Source organism: Anas acuta, chromosome 3 (genome assembly GCF_963932015.1).
Source record: "Anas acuta chromosome 3, bAnaAcu1.1, whole genome shotgun sequence".
Lineage (NCBI taxonomy): Eukaryota > Metazoa > Chordata > Aves > Anseriformes > Anatidae > Anas > Anas acuta.
Window position 1 is genome coordinate 87,970,718 of NC_088981.1, and position 25,238 is coordinate 87,995,955.

A 25,238-nucleotide genomic window follows, 5' to 3' on the forward strand; every position below is an offset into this window, starting at 1 on the left:
TTCTTTTAAAGATATTATTATCTTAATAAGTTCCAGACATTACGAATGCTTGGAAAAACAGATCTGGTACTATATCATGCCTATTCTTCATTTCAACCACCCTTTTTAAAGCAGCTCCAAGGGTTAGCTGCTGCTGACTGTCTCTGAGATGACATAAGAAATAAGAATTCCTGTGCTGTGTAAAATCTGTAGCTGCTTCAATACAGTACAGTACAGTATCCTGTCTCTGGCAGAGACCAGAACAGGATGCTTCAGCAAAGTGGATATGGTTATCTAAACAGATATCATTTAGAAGATTTTAGATTAGGCTTTAAATTAGAAAAGCTCATTTTCTACAACATTGTAGGAGGAAGAGGCCAGTTTTGTAAGTTTTTTCTATTGACCTAAGGAGTCCGTAGTCAGATTTGTCAGAAATTCAAGAACTGAGTAAAAATTTCAACAGCTTGCATGACAAAAGGTAAATGAATTGCTGAATTTTATCCTGGTCTAATTCTGGCTTCTTCATAACAATACAATAATAAACATTTGTGAGTTCATGAACTTATAAAAACTCTTCATGAACAGTTTGCATCTGTTACCTTTCCTCTGCTGTAAAGACTACAGCTTAGTTTTTCTACAGGTCAAAATAAACTTACATCAGGGTTTCTCTCTGGATGCCAAAATGCACAGTAAGCATTGGGATATGCTGACTTAATAGTAACAAGATAGCAACATGAAAAATTGCAAAAATGAGAAACATTATCTATAACAAGACAGGGGTATGAGTGTAACTGAATTGCTGACCAAGAGAGAAATTACTGGAACAAGTATTTCACAAATACCAGTAAAAGTGTGAAGTCAGCAAAATTGGGGCCAGCAGGGGAAAGAGTAAACTAGGGACAGACTCTTTGTTTAGAAGGGGATGATGGTGATATTTCTTCTGGTGGAAGAAATTTAAGGGAGAAGTTTTCATACTGGTTGACACTACTTTTGACAAACCTATAACAAGGTTTTTCACTGATAATAGTTTACAGGAGTCTTAAACAGCCTACAAACTCAACTGGATTAAGAAGAAAACAATTACAAAACAACAACTGTGCCTTAAAACTGTGAAAAGGATCATGGTTTTGTGAATTCTTCAAATGACGGAATTTTATTAATGGTAGCCCAGCACTACTGGCATAAGAAGCCAACAGTTTTTCTGTTTGAATTTTCCTTTTAGACCAGTGACAATCTCACACAATGCATGCTGTGTTCTGGAGTTCCATGGAGAAGAGAAAATAACTTTACTTAGTGATCTGATAAATATTTTCCTTACCAAGTCTGAGAACATTTTATTTGTTCGCTAGAAGTGTCAGGTGTAACCGGAGCCAGAAAACTAAACAGTTTTTCAGTTCCTATGGTTTCAGTCATTTGGATAAGATCAGAACAGTCAAAGAATTTGAGAGAAAAGGGAACTGAACATTTTCCTCTAAGCCAAGTGGTCTCGACTGCAATTCTTTTGTGACAACATGATGTTCCACAAAGCAGTACTCCTACCATTACTAGTAAAAAGGACAGATGATGAAGAGAACAGAGGATTTCATAGTTTGCTGCTTGTGTTTGGGATTCATATCCCATATGCCTGCAGTACCTGAAAAACTACATGACGAAGGAATTGTAGCCCATATGAGTGTTGTCTAACCTCATCAAAAAACAGTAACAACATGAAATATGTATGTACCTTTTGTGAGCACTCCTATATAACCTATGGAGGTTATATTTAAAGGAAAACGCAGCCATGGGTACTTGCACAGGTTGAGGGAAGCATCCTGTAATTTAAAGGAGTCTGCTTCTGTAAATTGGATTTTGTGCAGACTTGTGTCTCTTGCTTTTAACCTTGACACTGTGATGTTCAGCTGGGTTTGAAAGCCACACCAGGGATTTATAAGGGTTTAATGAGCAGGCACCTCTCTAGCTGAGACCAAATAGCTGGCAATCGCTGTGCTAAAAACACCACAGCCCAAATGGAGGGATCGGAATGACAGGCCAGGGCAGTCTGAGGAGGACTTTCAACAATAGACTGACAATAAGCTACTTTGGAGCAAACCCAGAAGCCTAAAGAAAGCTAGGGTAAGTAAAGAAAGCTTACTGGGAAACTGCTGCAGAGCTGCCAGATTTTTTAAGGCTTATGCTGCTGGCAACAGGCAACTAGACTGAAGTGTTTCCACAAGGACTGGAGAACCACAGGGACCAAGGGTGTCAAAGGAGCCAGGATTCCGTTTAACAGCTCATTGAAGCCTGATTAACTACTAGTATGAAAAGACAGCTATCGGCCACAGCACAAACCTCACCAGTACTCTTAGATGACACAAGCCTACATAATTTTCTCATCTGCCATTAGTTACTTATCCAGAACTGGGAAATATTTGAGAAGTCCATTAACCTCCCACCCTGAGACAAATGTTTACCATAATAACAGACACAAATTTGATCAGGACTCTGAAAAAAATAACTGATTTTTTAACTTTGTTAATAACTTTTTATCAATAATAAAACTCTATTTTCTTCAGAAATTTTAGGAAAATTGTCAATATTATGCTAAATGTCTTCTCCAAGTAAAACATACTTTTTATTCCCTAATGCTTGATGAATTCTGACTGAACCTAGCAGGTTCACTAAAGCCTGAGAAAACTGTATCATACATCGAAAATTTTCACTCAGAGAAGCATCCAGTGCTTATACATCACCACAGAAAGGAGATGAAACAGGTAAAATGTACTGGCAGCTGACAACAGACGCCCTTCACAAAGTGCTATGATCAGCTGGATCCCAACTGAGCAGCAGCCATGTCTTGCCTGCTAGAGATGCACTTCTTTGTGCAACAAATATTACACAGCGTACATGAGGCAATGAAAAATGCTGCAAGATTGGCATCATGTTCTGAGGAGAATAGGTTTTCCAGTCTAAAAGAGAACTGTTTGGAAAGGTATTATTCATTATTTACAAATGTTTTTATTGCTGGATGCAGAAAACTTCCTTGCACAGGTCCCTGGCCTGCATTAAGTGGTTCAACCTCACACCAAGCTAAAATGTCCCAGCATGACATACTACCTAAAGCACTGGAAATACAGTAAACAATCCAACCACTAACAGCGTGGAACCAAATTGTTATGGATCAAATTAAAAACTCCTATGGAATAATAAAACTTAGAAATATTCTCATTATTAAGACAACAAAAACATGTTTTCTCCACAAAATGGTCTTAAAATCTTAATTAAGGCAACAGCTTCAGAGTCAGCTGTACAACACAAAGCTGAATATGTTGCAATCACTTTTCTAATTTAGTGTAGTATTTTCAAAGCTCCAAGTAATATCCTATTTTTCAGTTTATACATCATGTACTTTCAAATATTGCCATTGATCTTTTCTTGTTAATGTCATTCAAAAAAACTCAAATTGCATTCAAAAAAACTCAAATTTTATGAATCCCAAACAATGCCTACTGTCTCCTTATACCTTTGTTCCTAATGGAATTCTTAGACTCTAGATTTAATTAAATAACATTACCAGTTTCACACTTGAAACAATAGGATTCTTCACTTACCATCCAAGTATTTCCTTTCAGTGTTAATACTAATACAGTTCAAGATTACAATTACAGAAAAGCTATGAGGGTGTGATGGTAAATGACTGTTACCATTACATCAAGCCACTGGGTCCTTTTGAAAATGTTCTTATTTCCGATCTGATTTTCACAAAAAACAACAACAACAACAAAAACACAAAAAAACACATATAAATATAAAAACCCAGTACATGTACATTTTAGCTTCTTTCCACTGAAAACCTGTGATTTTCTCATTGCTCACTGAACTTCACAGGTCTGTCCTTTCACATTAGTATGTAAAGAGCAATGATATTTTATGTAGAAGAGTTTTTAAACAGTCACTTAAGAGTACTAACATTCCTGATAGGAGAAGAAAAATAATTAGTTAATCCACTGGTTTAAGGGTGTATGGATTATGCAGCAGATTTTCATTTTAGATTTTCTTTTTTTTTTTTCTTTTTTTTAAAGTTTACAAGAAAGACTTCTCTTCCCCTAGCTATGCATGACACATGCTAAGAGATATGACAAAACTTCATTGGCTTCCTTACTTTTGCTAAAGGATTTCATTTTTGTTTGCAAAACATGAAGTGGTAGTATCCCATGGTATTCACCTTCTATCTGTACCACTCATCAAGAATATGACATGACTCCAAAAGGAGTCTAGACGTTTGAATGGGAAAGACTTTCTTTCAATTCACACTCAAAAGTGTGAACGTTGCATAGATTTACTCTATGGATAGTATCATGGATATTTGTATTGCAAATTTGTCCTTATTCCATATGGAATGTAAGGATGACAAAGTAGTAACTGCATTTATTAGGATTTCTTTCAGACAGTGCATCCATGAACATCCACTTGTTATTGTGATAACATTGCAAGTGATGGCATTATTAATGTCAAGTGGCTATAAAAGTCTCAAGGGATAAAACTTAAGAGACGCTACTCAAGAAAATTGGCTGTTCATATTATACAGGCAAATAGCTGCTTACAGATGTAATGTGAATACATACTCCAGGAAGACTACATTAGTAATACGTAAGTTATTTATAGCTGCTCCTTAAGAAGCTAAAAACAATGGCAACCGCATTACTAGTATTTATAGTCAGTATTTGTGTTGTCAGACGGATTTTGAATAATGTCCCAGGCTGGGAAACAGCACTGTAGATCTTGGCTCAGATTTGTGGAGTGATAATCTAGGAGATGTGCAGAGCAGTTAAACATATTCACAGTTCCCGCATCCAAACCTGGTTCTGAATGAGATTAGCTGACCCAGTTAGCACAATCTGTGAGGGACTTCAACATTACATAAAACTAGTCTACAAATCAGGTTTACTTTTCCTTCTCTCATTTACTTCATTCTAGCAAGAATGTTCTGTACAGCTAAGAAAACAAAAGCAGTAACAGCAAAAAGAAAAATAAATGGAATTTGTTTCTGTGACACCTTGTTTCCTGATTTTGGTTAAAATAAATTTGCATATGTTTCTACCATTTGTGCAAGACAAAATGTTCAGTCATCATTTTCAAGTTCTTCATTTGCGAGTACAGAAACCCTCACTCCCCAGCCAGAGAGACAACAGCTGCCAACAGCCGATACCACCAGCTTTGAGAGTTTTCAGGCTTTCTTTATACAGCACTGCAGATTATACCCATATAAACAGATTAACTTGATTATTTCGGAAATATCAGATGTTACATTTCTGTATGTGGAATGAGTTTGAGAGACACTGATAGCAACCAAGAGTCAATGATACACAGTCCTTTAAATTTAAACTTATGACTGGCATCTCCATACACTCTGATAACTGAATCCAAAGCATTTTATTTGTGTTGTTAAAAAGGAATTATGTGTGGATTCAAACAAAATAGTGTTATATTGCCTTGTGCAATTCTACTTCAAAAATATTTTAAAGACAGTTCCCATGATGATAATCCACCACTTTTTTTGACACCCTACAACAGTTCACTAAACTTTCCGAATTATAAAGGTTTGATACTTTACACGTTCAATGCCACAATGTCAAATATGTTCTAGAGTTCACCAGATACTTGGTATACCTTACTCATCCTAAAAGATTTATGGAACAAGATCCCATGTAGTAAAGGAGATCGTGTAAGACCAACACAGAAATGTCCCCAGAGCTATGGAAAGAAACACAGATGTGTTTTTCCATGCTGTCAGCATATATGTATGCATGACAGAAGTATATGGTTCACCTTTACAGACAGGCAGGCTACAAGAGAATACCTCTTTGAATACCTAAACACAGTTTCAGCTCAGTACATAGTACATGTTTTCACATGAAGGATATCCACTATTCACTGAAAATAGTCAGATTCATCTAGCGTTAAACTAAGGAAAACATATTTTTATGGCTAGTGTGGAAAAAGCCAGGTGACAAAAAGTGTGATGATCTAATAGGCTGTTTTAAAAACTTTAAACTGTATATATAGCTCAGTGCAAATAACCACATCCATTGCCTGTGTTCTTAGTAAGCACAGCTAGGCTGTCATAGTATTTTGGTGTGGAAAGTTGAACCTTTCACTGTTTTGGTAATGTTGCTGAAAAGCATTTTTTTTTTTTCCTCCCAAATCCCGTATTTCATTGTTGGGTAGAATTCCATCATAATGCCAGACATTCCTCAAAGAATTTAGACAGACAAGTTCAATCCTTCTGTGAGATGCTCTCTGTGTTCTGTTGTGACGTTTTTGCAATTGGGAAGCCAACAGTACCCTTCATTATCAAAACTTAAACCCAGGCTGACCTGCAGTTAAGGTCAAGGAGGAGACAGGAGGGGAAGAGGGGGATAAAGAAAACTGATAGCTTGATTTTTATTTTTAAATCTTGCTGTTCAGAACATGCTGGTTTGCTATTTCAGTACTACATTGACAAACCTCTGATTTTCTGTCCTCTTATTTTAATATATTTGGAAGTAAATACAAAAATAAAGCAGGCAGAAGTAACAGTTATCACTGGGCACGTCTATAGTGTTAGCTCAAGTTCAAGCTTGGATGTGAACTCAATGACCAGGAGTATCTTTTTTTTTTATTTATTTTATTTTTTAACTTAGATTCACACCACAGCTCAAATATGAACCAGATCAATTAACTAAATAGTGGGTGAAATCTATCAGAGAATGTAAGTGAAATTTTAACTCAAATTCTCTATTGCATGAGCCACATGGCACAGTGAATGACCCATTGCGCTCACCCAGGAATGGTTAACAGTCTTTGCACTTGTTTTAGTTTTTCAGCAATCAAGGCCCCAGGCCTAGCTTTACCTTGCCTCCAGAAATGTCCTCTTTTCTCATCAATGCTATGTTGCTTTAATATCCACACCTGTTTCAGCTTATCTCATGAACTCTAAGCAGATTTATCGTGGAACCTTCCATATCCTTACCTACACCTTTCCCATACAAAGTTAAGGCCTAAGACCTCGTATCTCAACTGAATGCACCTCTTTTTCTTGTGCATCATCTTGCGAATGTTAACTCTCCAGGCATATACATTTTCTAAATCCGTCACTCTCCTTACACAAAGTCTGAAATTCATTGTTTGCCTATCCCCCTAAAAGTTTTCAACTTGATTCTTTTAGTATCATTCAGTTTACCTCTCTTCCATGAATGCCTTCTGCTCCTGGTTCTCCTTTATCTCCTTTTTCACCCTAAAAGAATGAATATTTATTTAATTACATTTTAAAGATAAATACTAAACCATGACACTTTTTTGACAGGAAAAATATTTGAAGATTCTGGTCCGTCCTACATGCAGTGCTACAAATGCATTGCTGACTGCACAAGCTAAATTATTTCTTACATTCCAAAAGAAATTCTTTCCAAATAAATGACCCTGAAAAAAGGTCTAGCACCAAGAGCTAAAGAATTTTATAACTCACAGTGCTACTGAACATCCATAAAGACTCACCACAGAAAAATATTCTTAATTCTCACAGTGCTCTGAGAACAATATGGTCAAACAGAAATTTACAGTGAGGGACAGTTAATGGTTTTCATTTTGGTACCACTTTTTAATGAACACTGTTCTGAAAATTATTTCTTACAAGGATGAATATAAGTGACATATCTAATCTATGAATCAAAAGACAAAAAAAAAAAAGGCAGGAAGGATTCTTAGAATCAACGACACAGGCTGGTTCCTGGGCTTCCTTATGAAACACTGTGACAATAAAACACAACATTCTTTATAAGATACAAAAAAGGATTCAGTTCCATACTATCTCTATGTACCATACGATCCTAGTTAATATAGATTTCATCAGAAGTTATCAAAATCTGCTTAAAAAGACAATTTAAGGGAGAATGCCAAAACCAACAGGTCTCATCTGTGTCACTAGGCTGAACTTTACCAAATTACAAAAAAAAAAAAAAACAAACATCACTTTGATAAAAGCCTGAAGACTGACTTTAGTAAAGTCCAAGCTCTTCATTATTAACCAAAGAAAGGGAACAGCCCCACACTGAATTTCAATTATCTCCAGTGGACTACATATGTTTGAGGAGAACCTATTCATTATGTCAGCATAATCTTCATAATTCTGTTAGGTAAATGGTACTGAACTGAGATCATTCAGCTAATTCCATTTGTGACACAACCCTGATTCAAAGCTATTTCTCCAGTGGCAATGACAGAGGGCATTTCATCTAATAATCAGTTTTGCAAAATGAGTTTGCATGAGCTTTCTCAAACAACTGAAGCCTACTAACAAATTAGCAATGACAAACTGTGAATTTAATAATCCCATGCAAAAGATGTCTGCAGTAGTTCTTTGTTCTCATTTCAATACATCTTGTTGATAACAAACCTAATGCTGTGCATTAGTTTGAATGGTCCTGCTAAGGTTTTTCCTCAAGTATTGCCTTTTTTGCCTGTCAATAACACCAAACTTGATCTATCAACGCAACCATTGGAAAAAGTTTAAAGGGCACCAAATTGTTACAGGATTTTAACACTGGTTATCTTAGTATGTTTAATCTATCAAGTTCTCTTTGTTCTCTTATTCTATGGATTAAGGTGTTGGTTGATATAGTAATTGTCTTACACTATCAGTTTAAAACATAACAGTTGAAGTTCCTGATTTATTCATTTTTATTTTTTATTTTTTAATATATAGCTGAATTTTAAACATTTTAGTTTTCGTCACTGTGACACACTGGACATTCAACACTGTTTTCACTATCTTTCAGCTGGTATTAAGTCACATTGCTACAGCCTTGCAGTATCTACAAAGGTACAGTCATTTATTTACCATAATAACTCCTTATTTTAATGTATTTCTAGGAGTTTTAAGAAACATTCCAATTTATCAAGCTGTCTTCTATGGTTTATCTGTTTATGTACTTTAAGAGAAAATTGCATAAATATCTACAGTTCTGATTCAGAAGCAGCAGTAACTTGTAATTTCCTTAATGTATACATGGAAACCTTAGATAATTATCTTGTGATAATTTGTCATCCTACACATACATTTATATTAAAAAAATGCATTTGTTAAGCCTAAAACACAAGAAGACCCTCCCCTCACCTTTGCAATATGCCTTGATGTTAGATTAGCAGCACATGTGTTAGAGATCCTGCCTTCTTCTTCTTCAGCAGCCAGACAGTAACTTTAAAGCATTGGCAAATGGTTCTACATACATACAAGTGTAGCTGGTGAATGCAAGGAATAAAGAAAAACTCCCTTCCTTATGATTTACAAGATGCTCAGATTTAAAATGTTTGTCAGACAAAATGATAAAAAGCACCCTCTGCTAATGAGCCCCAGACCTCTGCAGAATCCCAAGAGCCCCAGGCTTTCTGCCATGTATGCCATTTTACTATGAACCTATTCTGATTTTTTTAATAGACTAAATTATTTGTACTTGCCAAGCCTATTGTGCACAACGTTCATGTCCTCTGTGAAGCAAGAATTCAAATCAAACAGAGGTCCAATTCTTACAATTTATTTTTCTGTGAACTGAGCCAAGCCATGCTCATTTCTGCCTTTGTGGAGTGCACTATGCTGCATAATTAACAGCTTCAAACATAGCCAATTTGCAGAACTGCTGAAGCCACTCTGCAGTGTAGATGAGGCTCTTAATAATCAACATTGTGTGTTACCTCATAGATTAACAAAAGAGAAAACAGAGAAAAAAAAAAACATGTTAATGCCATTTTCTGTCTCATGTTCCTGCCTGCTGATATACTCAGATGAGACGATTAAAGACTATTTGGGAAGTAACTGGATGACAAAACTCTGGAAGTGTCATTACTTGTTTATTAGTTAACTAAAACTAATCCAATATAACATCAAATTCTTTGCATTCCTTTGGGTGTATTCTGCTTTTAATTGCCCCAGTGGAACAAGCTGATGGGGCTGCTGCAGTAGGTGCTAGGAGGGATTCAGTCTTGTATATGTAATACTGGATACACTGCAGTCAGTGGCAACATTCTCTAATTAGAGCTGGAGGCTTGCTCAGGGTTTCTGCAAGGCTTCAGTCACTTGGCAACTTTAAGGCTGCCTAATTTTCCTTGCATCCTATTTACTCCTTATTATAAAGACAAAATAATGTATAAAAATATAATGTATAAAAATAATGTATAAAATAATTTGTTAATAAAATCCATTTATATCTAAAAAATTACCTAAAAAGGTAAAGTTTATTTTGTGGTGCTGCTCTGTTAATAATACTAATTCTGAACCCCTGCTATCCTTTGTACCAAGCACTTTTAAAGTTCACAACAGCAAAGATATTCTCCACACTATGCAAGATATATACCTTGTAATTCTCAGCCTCTGAAACCCTGTGATTTTACCCTACACAATCTTTAAGATAATTGTATTTGTTTTAAAAAAAATGTTCTGGGTTTTGCTACAGATCTGTCTCAGAAGAATGCTCTATTTGAATTTTGTGTGCTTGCAACCATTTCTCCACAGTTCCCTATAAACTGGATCTAGCTAATAGTAATGCTTCTTGATTTTTCCTAAATAAATTATGAATTTAACAAATCAGGATCTTCAACTCAAAAAAGAAATGCCATATGGGTATTTCTGTTTTTGCTGATATAATTCTGGAAAGCTGGGGCTATGAAGGGCTCCATCCCATAACGTTCTTATTGTCTGACACATAAGCTTTCTACAAAAGGTGGGATAACATATGACAGGAAAAGAGTGGTACTTGAGGAGAAGCACCTCCGGTCTGCTGAAACACAATACCATTTAGAAGGAGTAGTAATGAAGGCAGAGTAATGATCCTGTCTTCATTCAGACTGGGAGGAACCGTGCAAGGAAATAGAAAAGTCACATAAGTGGCTTATTTCCAAACAGGCTCTAACCTACGTAAGATTGCTACCTAAGCAGGGTCAGAAAGAGACACTGCAGAAATACACTTTCTTATAAACTAAAATCAACAATGATGACCTGGAATGATGTCACTGTGAACCCCTTATCTTCCCAAACCACTTATTTAGGACACTCAGACTCAGCATGAAAGCAGGTGATCACAACACTTCATAGGCATCAGCAATTCAGAGAGTGGAGCAGCTACACTTATCAAGAAACCATGACCAAAACATTTCTGATTCAAAACTGTGCCATCACTGTCTAGTGAGAGAGCCATAAACAACAGGTGCTGTGCCTGGCCAAGCTGGATAACATGTCAGGAGAAAGATCTTTCCTTCCTGCTTCACTTACATAGACTGAGCAATACTGAAGTAGTACATAGGGGCTGACTACTACTTGGTGTCATGCAGTACATTTCTGAGCAAGCTCCCAGAGAAGCTATATAAAGGCAAACTACCACCTCAGTTGAGTCCAAAATCTTAGGCACAGAATGACTTGAAGCCAAGCCAATCCATGGATCCAAAACTGCATTGATGAATCGTCTCTCCCTGTCAACAGGAATGAGGCAGTCATCTATTTTTATTCATTGTAGAAAAAACTCAAAATAAAAAATGATCTCAATCAATAAGAACAGCCATTAAAAAATTAAAAAAAAATAAGTTCAACAAATATTACAATGTAGTGCTCTTGGGTTGGAGAAATCAAATGCACAAATAAGAAATAATTTGTGCATCACTGGTGCAGAAGAGGATATGAGGATTATCACAGATCATACAGTGAGTGTGAGTCTGTAACACAAAGCTATTTTCAAAAGGCCAAGCTTCATTTTAGGATGAGCCAAATGCAAATTGAAAAAAAAAAAAAAAAAACACACGTAATTATTCTTGTTTACTTGTCACTACTTTTCACTGATCAGAATAACGAAGGATGGTGTCTATAGTTCTGGGCACTGTGCTGTTCATGGAACACGGCCAACTTTCAGGTACCCACTCTTCTCTAATTCAGAATGGTAGAAAGTTTGGAAAAAAAAGCTATGAGGGAAGAGTGAACACAGGACGTGCTGATGGCCTATAGAATTATGACATCCTTGAGAACTAAACCTTCAGAAAACGCCAAATCTTTTTAATTAAAACATCTAGAAAATGCTACAGGACGCCTAACAGTGACACCTTACTGAAAACACAGCTGAATAATCTTTTGATCTGTTAACGTGTTCCTCAGAGACCTCTGAATCTCACCTCAGTCCTTATCTTCAACATAACACTAGCTGGTGGAAATCTAAAAGACTTCCTAAAGTTCCTTGGTGAGGACCAAAGCTATTAGTTGAGATTATCAATGAAACACTGAAAGACATTAAATAATATTTTAACAAACAAACAAACAAACAAAAAACTATGTAGAATACTACACGGCATATATTTCCTCTTAATAGACCTATCAGAGTAAAAGACATAATGACACAACCCCAGCCTTTTGGATGACAGATCTTCACCTGCATAAGAAGAAAAATGACTGAGATTTTAGATGAATTACGCTTTTTATATTTATTTATACCAGACTAACCACAATCTAACACATAGCTTTGTTTTCAATCATAAATGCCCCAAACTAACTCTGCTCAGGCTCAAGATGCTCACACTAGCTTTGTGTTTTACCAAGAGAAATTTAGATGTTGTAGGTTGAAAACTTTGCTCTGCGTGATATCATTGCTTGTCTGCCACTGCCATTTCAATTTTTTTTTTTTTTCTTTAAAACTTTCAATGTCAATGAGAAAATTTTCAAAGTCAAAGAGAAAAAAATATCACAAAACCAACACCCCAACCTCTACCTTTTTGGTATAGTTATTTGATCACATATTCTCAGGTTTTAATTTCGGGTTAGAAACTTTTCATTCAACCTTTATTCATAAAAATATGCCAATAGGTAAATCATCATTTTTTATATTATTTACTTTTTTGTTAATCAATCAAGTCTGGTTGTTCTGCAGGAACCCATATTTTGTCTTAAATCTTGTATTGTATCTTTCAGAAGAGATAAATGGTCTGCTCTGCTTTTGGGTTGTGTCTAGTAAAATGGAATCATAACACTTCTTTTGGACTTTAACAAATATTTGCACTTTTACAGAATTTTGCTCTTGTAGTACTCTCAAACAAAACTTAATAGTTGAATTTGGCTCCAAGCTGCTAACACCAAATTATACAATATTTTTGAATTTTAGTGTCTTGTGTATCTACCAATAGATTAAAAACTAAAAAGAAAAATCCGCCTGATTTAATGAGCACTCTATTTTTTCCTTTCTTAAGTAAATATTACAAATGGATTTGACTTTCAGCTGCAATTGTTTAAAGCTCTATCTGCCTTTTAGTGGGGAGGTTTCTGTTTATACTGGCTTAGCCTTAGTGTTGAATGAAGATTTTTCCGTAGGAGGCATAAACTAGTTTCTTTTCAAGGCTTGTCTCCTAAGGAACCTAAACCAATCTGTTCTTGTCAGTAGTTGACAAATAGTATTGCTTTCACAGAACACAGTATTTTTTAGACACCCATACTTTCATGGTTTTGGCAGGCTACTGCTATTGTTATTTAGACTCTGAAAGATGTTCTGCAGATGGTTACAGCCATGTCAAGTGTTTGCACAAGTTGATGGACTGCTACGTCTATTCTGGAAAGGCTGCATCTTCAGCTCTATTTCTACCACATGACAACAGAAATAATGGCATTTGCTCTAGCTGTGACTATTTCTGAACTGCATTCATCAGGCCCACACAGGTGGCAGTATCATTTACTTCCATTTTCTTAGGGTACAGCAAAGTCTTGTGGCTTTTTTTTTTTTTTTTCTAAACTGTTTGGAAACAGAAGTTCTGAAGTACTAACAGGCCAACTCCTGTTCTTACCCCTGCCATCAGAGTGGTTCCAAAGAGTGTTTATCAATACGGTGATAGGTGCTTTATATAAATAAATAAATATATATATATGTATATAAATATATATATAATATATATATATATATATATACACACATAAAATATATATATATAAGACTTAGGGTACATAGAATTACAAACTTTAGACCAGGAGCTCCTTGGAGTTTCAATAAAGTTCTCATAGACCTGATAAAACCTAAAGGTGTGATATGTTCAGTCTTCTGATGAATATTCATCTGAGAAGGAGGTTTGATTTGTGTTCAAAATATGCATACCTTGCTCATACTTTACTAAGGGTGATTCAAAACACAGCTATAGAAGTAAGGGATGGCTGTCTTTTGCACAAAACATAGTAATTACAGCTTTCATGCAAGAATTTTTCTCCCTTTCTAGGTGAATCAAAATTCACAGCTTCCACTCCACTGGCAACTGTCCATTATAACCAGCCCATAGGATACTGAGCTTGCAAACAATTACCATCTTTCTGTTCTAGCTGGGCAGCATTGCAGTGAAGTGTCTAGAATAAATATGACAGAGAATGTTCTGTGGCCTGTTGCAAGAGGGAGGAATCTTTGAAAGAGCATGCTGGGAAATTTGATCTCTATCTGCCAGATGGCTATTGACAACAGGAGCAAGTTTAAGTTAACACTAGCCTTCTGTAAGTACGTACAACTCATATAAGGGCACAGGTCAAATTCCTTCTGTATCTCTTTTTGCACAATATATACTGGCCACACCATACCCTTCCCTCCCCCAGAGACATCTAAGACAACTGACTCTCCACTTACTGTCACAAAATCTCTGAGCTTTACAGTAAATTAGCTGCTCTTCTAAGCTAGCTTCTTCAATTTCTTAAACTAAACATTTAGGACACACAAAAAGTAGAGGCATAAAGCTGCTAATGGAGTTAACTACATCAGGCACATACTTCTGTACAATTTACCATTCTTTACCTTTTGTGCATATCACTGATAACAGCCTTAATACCACAGAGTCACAGAACGGCTTGGGTTGGAAGAGACCTTAAAGATCACCCAGTTCCACCCCCACTGCCATGGGACACCTCCCATTAGACCAGGTTGCTCAAAGCCCCATCCAGCCTGGCCTTGAACGCCTCCAGGGATGGGGCGTCCACAGCTTCTCTAGACAACCTGTTGCTTGGACTTGCATGCTGCCTAGGTCAGGTCTTCAAAATAAGTATTTTCTAGTTCTGTCTACATTAGCAAACAGCATGGCATGACAGAAGAGCTACTGATGCAGAGAACCAGATTTTCACATTGTACATGTTTTGTGGAACCTATTCTAAACCTACTTTGGAGTAGCTTTAGTCTGTTTTCATTAATTCAACATCTATTTGCAATTGCAGCACCTTAAGCTTGTTCCTGGAGTATATCTTTCTGTTTCGCTTCATCCAAAAGTAATCACACTGATCTTGATTCAGCCCCAAAAGTCATCTCTAGTACTGTAGTACCTTCTGGTCATAAAAATTTGTCTATAATTCTGAAATACTTTGGTTGCTGAAGAAAAGCTAGACAGCAGTCTGAAGAAACAGAACCTGATGAGATATAAACCAGTAAATAGGAACTCTTTGGGGGCCAAAAGAGTTCCCTGACTCATTTGCTTTACTAGGTGTCACACCAACAGTTGCAATAGCACTGCACAGGGACATTGGGGACAGGAAAAAGCAGCTGGAAAAGAAGAGACAAAGAAAGAAATGGTTTCTCTCATTGACAATATTGCCTTAACAAATATCATCTCTTGCTAAAGGGGGAAATAAATGCTTTGGAGATTTCAATGCAGTCGTTAAACATATACGTTGCTGACTTTTCAGTAGTCACACCCACTTCTGTCCTTATAGGTTTTTGTTTCATCTTTCATTGCTCTCTGTTCATGAATTCTGATCTGTATCCTAATTGTAAAAACCACTAAAACCACTCTAATGTGACAACTGCTCACCCAAGATTACAAGTCTGATTTGGACTTAGGGAGCCCACTGACTTAAATTGACACAGGTATTTCATCTGCAAATTTTCTTCATGGTATTCATACTTACTGTAGAAATATCACTTAAAAAAAAAAAAAGAGTCTAAACTTAAAAAAAATTATAAGGCCGCACAGGCTTACAAGTGATTTATGCTAAATAATGTTTTCAGATATGATGGTCACTAATATTGCATTAATACTGTATTTTGCTGTATTATCCTATTGCCTCTTCTCATTAGATACCTGTCAGTACTCTCCTTTTCCAAAAAGGATAATCCTCTGCAACAGCGCATACATCATCATCTCACTGATAGTAGCAGCTGTAGTAATCTGACAGCCTCCTTCTGCAGAGCACTGCCAGCTCATTCTTGCGGTGTATCTTTGCTCAGCAGTTCCCAAGAGCTGCCTCCAGTTTGAGAGAAAGGAGTCTCGCCTGTCACTAGTGTTATTTAGTCCACTATGTTAAAGTAATACACTGCAGCTGCCAACAGGGATTCGATTGTGCTTACTCTCTGTTGCTGTAATGCCTCCTTCTTGCTGAGCCTCCTTTCTATCTTAAAGTTCTTGGTAAAAAAAGACATTTCCGATAATAACTGCACAGCACACTATTCAATCAAAATAATTAAGTCAGAAATGATTCAATTTATAAATCTTTTATATGGTACTAAATATTTTCATGCTTGTATTATGTTGAATTTCCTAAAAGGGGATAAGTTAGGATAACTTACTTATTTAAATAAACATATAAATACAAATGTAAACATACAAGCTTGTTACTGTAAATGTGCACATGCAATCAGAAATCAAGAAAATACACTTGCTCAAAGCTAAACTAATCACCAGATCTGAGATTCAGAAGAAATACCCCACCTAATACCTTACCTAGATTATGCTGTCAGAGAATATGAAAATATGAAACTACTTTAATTTTCCATCTGGGCTAACTGACCAGACCAATATCATGTGAACCTATGAGATTTATAAGGAACCAAAGTATTCAAGGTATGCTACGCTTCCTGCAAAGCTTCCCACAGCACTTCCAGTTAAAAACAACCCTGCAAAGGTATTAGTGAAGTGTACACAGTTTTTACAAAAGTGAAATCGGGAAAAAGATGAACAAATACACATACATGTATGTGTGGGTGCTTGCACAACAGGAAAGTTAAGTTGCAAGCCGGAAAAAGGGTAAGAGAGAAGGCACAGATAATCAAGAACATACAGAGTAATAAAAATAGCTACCAGACTAAAAAAGAAATTCAAAAGCAGTGTTATGAAAATAAGTTTGAACAAAATGACTGGATGTTGAACTTCAGTCAGACCTATTTCGCTGAGACTATTTTGGGGAAACACACACATGATGGATTCTTTCCAGGACTCTCTTTAATCCAACGAAAGTCACATTTAGTTTTTTTAAAAAAATACATTCTGGCATTTCTTCTCTTTGGACTCAGCAATATATATATTTTTTCTTTTTTTAAATTCAGACTGTTAAGTTTAATAAATACTAAGCAAAATACTTCGTTATAATGTGCTATAAGGCTTTTCACCAAAGATGATTTGCAGAGTCAGAAGGGAGGATATTTTAATTCACGGCAACAAGCTTTATCACTTGAACTAACAAAATAGCTGAAGTAAATGCTCTTTTCTGGTGAACCAATAATATAGGCTGAGCACGAGACACATTCCATCCATCACAGAACACAAACAGTTTACTAGCCAAGCTGATGAAAAACAGGGAAACCATAAATTCTGTATTCTACTTTTGACTCTGAAATGGATTGAGATTTACTTCTTACAGACTAGATCCAGGCATGGACCTGCTGGAATGGCAGAGCACTCAAATGGAAGAGGTAGGGTGTTCTTCCAATAAAGAAGTCCCACTTTAACACTGATGTAATCGCTGAATTATTCCTCATGAATTATTCTCCATCTCTTCCATCTCCCTCAGAAATGCACTCACACCATCCATTCTTCCTGTTTTCCCCAGGCACCCACTCAATCTCCATGCCCATCTCTACCCTCTCTTCCATACAAAGGTGACCTGACTGTAGTATTCACCTCACTGGTGCCATACTACCCTGAGTTTTTAAGTAGAAACTAGGACCTCAACGTGTCTACACAAAGCAAAGATGATGCTGTGCTCTCTACTATTCACTGCTGGTGAATATTTCTTTGCTCCTCCAGAATACTTTCCCGATGTTAAATATGCACCACTCCATATAGGTAAAATTGTTCCATTGATTTCAAATTAATTACCATTTATCAAAATTACAGTCAAAAATGTTTACAGCCTTAGCTATTTCCAAGCTAGTGCATTTTTTCTACGCATCCAGAGCTGTAATGGTACCCAGCCATCTATCCAGATATGTGCTCTGAGATCTGCAAGGCAGCACAGAGGTAACTATTACCTGGAGCACAGCCAAATGACCTGGCACTCTGCTTTTCCCATTACCTCTCAACAAAGTGCACACTAAGGAAGCTACACTGCTTCTGCCACCCCAGCCAGCTCATTCAGAGCAGCCTTGGCTGCTTCTGCAGAGCACTGCATGTACCTTCTTGCCCAGAGCTCTACATCTGGGCCTACTACATGAGAGACTTCCTACGTTGTGGAAGCAATGGGAATTTAGGGAATTTGAGGACCAAAGTTGCACTAAATATCTGCAAATGGCCATTTTTAGAGTTTAAGATTACACCAAACCTTGGCAGAGAGAAGTTGTACTGAAGAATAAAATTTTTCAATGCCAAAACTGCACCTGTCAAACATTACATCCTAATTCAAGGCAAAAAGCTTGACAGCTCACACCAGCATTTAGAAGTTGGCAAAGTCACTTCTCCACTAATCTTGTTCTCAGCAAGATACAAACTGTTTGCACTCAAACCTCATAAAGCAAGCCATTTTGAGGTAGAGGGCTAGTATGCAGTACCTCAGGTGGAACTGTTAACATTTAGCAAATATTTAGCAGTGAAAAAAAGGTTCATAATGGAAGAAGGTATGTGACTTTATAGTTGGAATACTCTTTTAAACCAATTATTTTCTTAATTGGATGTACTGGGAAGTGGAAATCTTCCATTTTATGTATATATTTGTGAACAACACTTAACTTTCCTATGAAGCATACAAAGACGTGATGGATCCTTTTCAGGATTAATACTTTAACTTTACGAATTATGAAATCATGACTATGCCTAGTAAAAAGATATTACACTTCTATTTGCATATTTGAGGCTTTTAAATGTGCAAAGATACATTTGAGCTCAGAGGTTGGTTGTGTTTCAAGAGGTAAAAATCTGTTAAATAACAACGAACAAGTGTGTATGTTCTCAAGTTTCTCATCTACTCTTCTACCAAGAGTAAAAGGATGAATGTAGGACCAACAACTCTCCTCTGCTGCAGTATGCCATGATAATAAAACAGAGGAAAGTGCATAGCAGAGGGCTGAAGATTACCAGTTTCTGTATAGATATGTGACTTTTTATACTTGTACTTTGAGATAACCTCACTACTTATGAGAGCTATCCAAAATCAAAATGTCATATGAATCTATGTACTGAAGGAAGTTAAATGTCAGGAAATACTAGGAAGGAACAGTGAATGAAACGAAGAACTTCACTGTCATATCACATACGTTGAAGTCCTTGTCTCTAACATCTTAAAGTCTTGCAACTGAATTATACAACATCCAGATAAAGCTACAAGGAAGATAAAATACAGATCAGTTGTCATAGGAGATAGGTATTTCTCAATTGGAAGAGACAGCTCAGGAATGCATGAGAGATGCTTATCAATTCCTGATTGATAAGTAAAGGGAGAAGAGGAATCTTCTAAAAGGAGAAATAGGGGACATTACATTAAATTAACAGGAAGCAATTTCCAAATAAACAAAAGGAAGTGGTTCTTCAAACATGAAGATAAACACCGTAATTCCTCACCACAGGATACTGCAGATGCTTAAAGTTTACATGAATTTGAGGGGAAACTGTACACATTAATGGAAGAGAAGTCCATTGAAGACTACTAAATTCACTGAAACCACATCTGGCTGAGAACGCAGTCACAAATCATTGGAGGCTGAAAGAGTGCATGAGGAGAAACACTGTACTTGCTTACTCTGTCCTTATGCTTTTCCCTAGGCACCACTTTTGGCTATCATTAGAAGCAGGATGCTGAGCTAGATGAACCTTTAATCTGACCAAATGGGCATTTGTAAGTAAATTAGACAGTGATATATCTTGGGTCCTGGAACTTGGTCATCTATATCAATAAATTGATAGACCCTAGCTGTGAAGGTCTCTTGTAGATGTTTCAATGAAGCTAATAGAACTTCCCCATACAATTCCCAGGCACAGTTCAAAAGTTACCATAGGCTGTCAACTATTTTAAACAAGCACTTTTGATGAAGCCTGTTTGTTTCAAGGGCAAGTTAGTTAAGCAGTAGGAAGACAGACACATCAAGTCAAATACCACAGAACTACAGGACAAACCCTGGTAACATTTAGCTTACTGGGATAAATGCCAGTTAAGACTGCTTTTATTACAGGTAGGAACTTCTTGTAGGATTAAATGTGTGCTTTTCCTTTTCCCCTAAAACATAAGTGTACATGTTTCTCTGTGATGGTATGTAATATGCTTCGTAGTAAAAACAAATCCCAAATAAAAACACTCTCATGCCTTTAAACTGAGATGGCTGTCTTGCAAACAGCATTTAACCTCATAGGACTTTATGAAAAAGATAAATTGTTACTCACCATGTCATAGTAAAAAAAAATAATAAAATAAAAAAATACATACAACCAAAGAAAAGAACTTTGGTTCCCATCAGCTTAAAAGGTGTGAATACATAACCAGATAGTTACAAGATAAGAGAGAGAAAACTTAACTCTTTGCTTCATAGCATTAAGTATGAAAAAACTGAGGTCATATTTGCATCCAACTGGTAAAGAACTTGGTCTTGACTGCTTGAAATAGGATTTAGAGGACTTCAGAAAATTACCTCCACACATTATTTTATTATTATTTTTTTTAATTTCAAATAAAATATCTATTTTGAGCAAAGGCAAGGAGCCACATTTTCAGCACAGTGGCATGGACTCAATCACCATCCAAACAAAACCTGGGAATTGGACTCAGTCTGTAATGCAAAATGCACTTCCTTCCATTCCTCCAAAAAACATACACAATAACAGATCTGTTGTTTCAGTGGCCATGGTTATATCAAGATTTGCAGCTTACTGAATTTAGTATATTCTACACTTAATAGTATATATAAATACTGAAGTATTTCTAGCAGAATGTAGAGCTGACAACTAGCTGTATTAACACACAGGAGGATTAATAATTGCTTCTCTTAATTGTCATTTTTTATTATTTTTAATTATAGATTTTCCAGATTCATTAGTTTTCTACTCCATGAGCAATAACTCCTATTTTTCAAGCAGACTGCAGGCTTCCCTGATATTTGAGCTGTCTTATGTGGACTGTTTTCATCACTGAGATTGATGGTATCAACATCAAAATATTAGACAGAAAAAGTAAATAATGACTAACTTCAGCTAGCACCTTTGAAAGGGAATTGGCCTCCTTCTACATTTACTTATGCTTATTTAAGAAAAGTTTATTGAACACTAGAAGGAAAAAGACTACACATGGGGACATGCTGGAAGTTTATAGCCATGCATATTCTGAATGGATGAAAGGTAGAGGAGTATTTTATTAGGTGTTATAGGATGAAGAAGAAAATGTTAACCTCCAGGAAATCTTCCTGACACTAAGATCTATTAGGAATTTTCTTCTAAAGGAAATAGAGGAAGCCCTATTTCCTGGGATAATTCAAATTGTACTTCACAAAATAGTAAATATATACAAAGCACATCCTGCGTTTAGAAGAAAATGAAGCAGATGACAATTTTTTTCTACATTTAGGCTGGACAAGCCCCAGATAATCTCTCTCTTCTCACATGTATACACAGGCAAAAGCAGAACCAAAGCATATAAAAAGTAAAGATAAAAGGATAAAACTTTGGAAATGTATGACTGTCATTATGGCTTCACTCCCAAAGTTTCCCTTACTCAAATACATCTAACTTTTTTATTTATATAATTTTACTGAGAAATATCAATCAAAGAGTTGCAGTAAAATAACCACCACAGATCAAGCGTTCACAAGTGAGTATCACAGCACATGAACTGACACAAAGCTCAACTCCAATGACACCCAGTTTTAAGATCCTCTATTTAGAGTGTGAGACAGGAGTTGAATATCCTTTATAAATGAAAGCAATCAATCATGGAAAACTGCAATTGAAGAATCCAGCTCCAGAGCACAGCCGTCCTCCTACTCTGTCACTCATCTTCTGAGTCTTCTGAGCAATCAGCTAGTACTGCAATTTAGTCAATATAAATTGCCTCTCTGATTTAAAACAGAAACATGGCTTTTATACTAGTGCTTTGAAGAAGCTACATGAAACAAGGAATGTAGGTTTCCTAGCTCTGTCTAACCAGTATTATCTCTTAGCAACAATCCTGTCATGCTTGCTTGGCTATAAATAACATGTACAATGTGTTGGCTTTTCAATTGCCACTTTATTTCCAAATAAAACACAGATCTGTTCCACACAGGGTGCCAAATTATCACAAAATTTATGTGGTGTTGAGGTTCCACATGTCCCTCAAAACTGAAATACCAGTGTTCTAGCTTGATTACAGAAAAAAAGAGTATCTGTGAAGCATATACTGCAGTAAATATATACTCTAACCAAGGAGGTAGATAAGGAGATGAAAAATGGGAGATCTAGGCAAAGAGCACTAGGTAGCATTACCAAAGGAAGCAAGAATCTGGAGGTAAAAAGGGATAAATCATGATTTAACAACAACAACAAAAAAAAAGCTTGGCAATTTTTGCTCTAATAAATTTTAAAGAGTCTCTTTCTTTTAAAAAAATATTGTACTTAACATTTTTTTTCAGAGACCTCTAGATTTCATTTATTTAGGTCAATTTACTTTGTAGCTATATTTATTAAAAAATAAACATACACATCCAAGCAACCATGTACAGTGCTACCCAAGGAGGCATTCCATGGCAGCTTTTATGAGGAAGGGAACATCAGTTGGCAGGTGATCAGGTATCTGAGCAAGGGCACTGGTCTTCCCCAGGATGTGATGCTCTAGAACAAGTACTGTGTATGAATGTATATACCCTTCTCAAAAAAAAAAAAAAAAAAAAAAAAAAGAAAAAAAAAGTGGCTAAACACATTCTAGTGAATGAAACCAGTTCTTATCTGACGCGGAAAAGCATGTACATACAAATCTCCACTAAGTCACTTGACAACTTTTGTTCCCTAGTCCATACTTTAAATACCATGCTGCTAAAACCAAAGAAGAACATAGATTGAAAAAGAAACTGTCTAGCTGTTCTCTGTGTTTATCCAATTAGAAATTGGTGTGATAACTTGCATTATTTTGATGTTATCAACAGAAAATGGAAAAGTCATTTGAGATAATCTGATATCCTGTATTTTAATGAATTAAGCCTTTCGATAGATCATTCCCTTTTCTGTAACCAGGATAAAAAGTATAGAGCACCGGAAGAGGAAATTACTTCCATAACAAACAACAGAACAATTAAAAAGCCTTTCCTAACAGCTACCTAGTATCTTCCTTGCCCTGCTTTCAGCCTGTTACTTCGTGTGTTATCCCCTGCAGACACGAAAACTATACCATTCCCTTCCTCTCTGAAGCAGTCTTACGTGCTTGAAGGCTGGTTATATAGTCCTTTTCAGCTGACTCTGTACTAAGTAATCTTCATTCATGCAATCCTTCCTCAAAGACTATGTGTTACATAGATCAGTTGTTCCTAGGGATCTCCTTCCAACAACTTTTAAGTTGAAGCTTTACCAATAACAAATAGCACAGTACTATTTCCTTAGTATTGCAGACAGTATTGCTCTTTAAAACATCTTAGTTTCCTTCATTGGCAACTGCCTTACTTTATTCACTGTGTTCAGCTTCAGATACAAACAACCTTCAGATTTTAATTTGAAAGTAGATACTTTTTTTTTTTTTTTTTTTTTTTTTTTTTTTTTTTTTTTTTTTTTTTTACCCCAAATCATGGTTATCCTCCTCTACAGGTAGTTGCTTGCACTTGTTATTTCTTTGTTGCACCCAATTTTTTAGGCTACCTCTGATTTGCAAAAAAAACCCAAAACCCAGTACTGAACAGTATTCACAGAAGACGGATTCACTCAACATAGTCTTCCCTGCTGGCAGCAAAACAATTAAAACTGCTCTCAGTACATACTTTCTCAATCATACTATAGAACATAGATCAATGCTTTTGTTGCAAGCTGTAACACTATCATATAAGACAATGACATTACCTACCGAACACAAAGAAAACAGAATACAAAGAAGGATTAAAACAAATTTACACTAAGAGTATATTTCCTGTAGAGAGAAAACTTGCGGCCTGCACATAAACTTGCAGTTCTGTAGCTTCCCTTACTACTGTTGGCTGTTATAAGAGAGAGCAAAGTTCAACGTAAGAGGAGGAAAAAAAAGGAAAAAAGAAAAAAGGAGGAAGGCAGATCAAGACTTCTGATTCCTCAAGGAGACATACGTGTAGCAAAGAAACCCTTAAACCTAAAGACAGAGATTTAAGCCTAAAGAATTAAGAGAGATTTAAGCCTTTAAACGTAAGGAATCTCCCTTAATAGCTTAAATTAAAGATGCCTCCTGTATCTTTCATTTACGTACGATCAATCACTTTCACCTCAGTTGCCTACGTCTCCCTGATGTACCTTCTTTGTTGCAACTCACTAGAAGTGGGCGTCAGCTGCCTACAAAGGCATCTTGTGCTATTTTTAATTTCTGAATCTATGGTGGCAGCTGCCCCTCCTGGAAGTGGTGCTCTCCCATCAGCTCTGTGCTGTCTCTGCCAGCTGTGTGTGGCACTTGGAGATTGTGGAAAGTCTGAAATGGCAAATACCTAATGTTTAGGCAGCTGTAACCCTCTCTAGGTGTTATGCAAAACAGATTACTCAAACACTTAGCCTGTTCCTTGAGATGCAAGATCTAGCAGAGCAGTTTGTATTAGTAAAAATTAAATTTTAAGTTCCAGACTTCTTAATTGTGTTTACTACACACAAATTAGAACGACAATTGTATTTTGGACAGTATGTTATAATGGAAAGACACCTTTTTAATACCAGAGTTTAGTAACTGGAAACAGCATTATTATTCTTGTAAATTATTTAATTTATGGTCAAACTGAGTAACTGTTAAAGCCCAGACTGAGATCTTCTTCATGTTATTTTAAAATACACTCTTACCTCACAAATCATGATATGTAGCTCAAAAAAAATATTTTTGAGCAATGACTGGTAAATAAGGGTTCTTCTACTCATATTTCCTTTTATTTGAAGGACAGTTGAAT

At 36.2% G+C, this 25,238-nt stretch overlaps 1 protein-coding gene and 1 long non-coding RNA gene across 16 annotated transcripts in view; one reads left to right on the forward strand and one right to left on the reverse strand.

The window, feature by feature from the left end:
• Nucleotides 1-25,238, reverse strand: part of COL19A1 (collagen type XIX alpha 1 chain) — a 201,009-nt gene that overhangs the window by 99,112 nt on the left and 76,659 nt on the right. For 12 of the 14 annotated variants that reach the window (XM_068678250.1, XM_068678247.1, XM_068678244.1 and 9 more), the window contains one exon: nt 7,178-7,231. The exons of the other annotated variants lie outside the window; for them this stretch is intronic. In XM_068678250.1, coding sequence (XP_068534351.1) covers nt 7,178-7,231 — 54 coding nt within the window. The remainder of the gene's footprint in view (nt 1-7,177; nt 7,232-25,238) is intronic. 14 annotated transcript variants of the gene reach the window in all.
• Nucleotides 1-25,238, forward strand: part of LOC137854612 (uncharacterized) — a 71,389-nt gene that overhangs the window by 32,830 nt on the left and 13,321 nt on the right. The window lies entirely within an intron of this gene.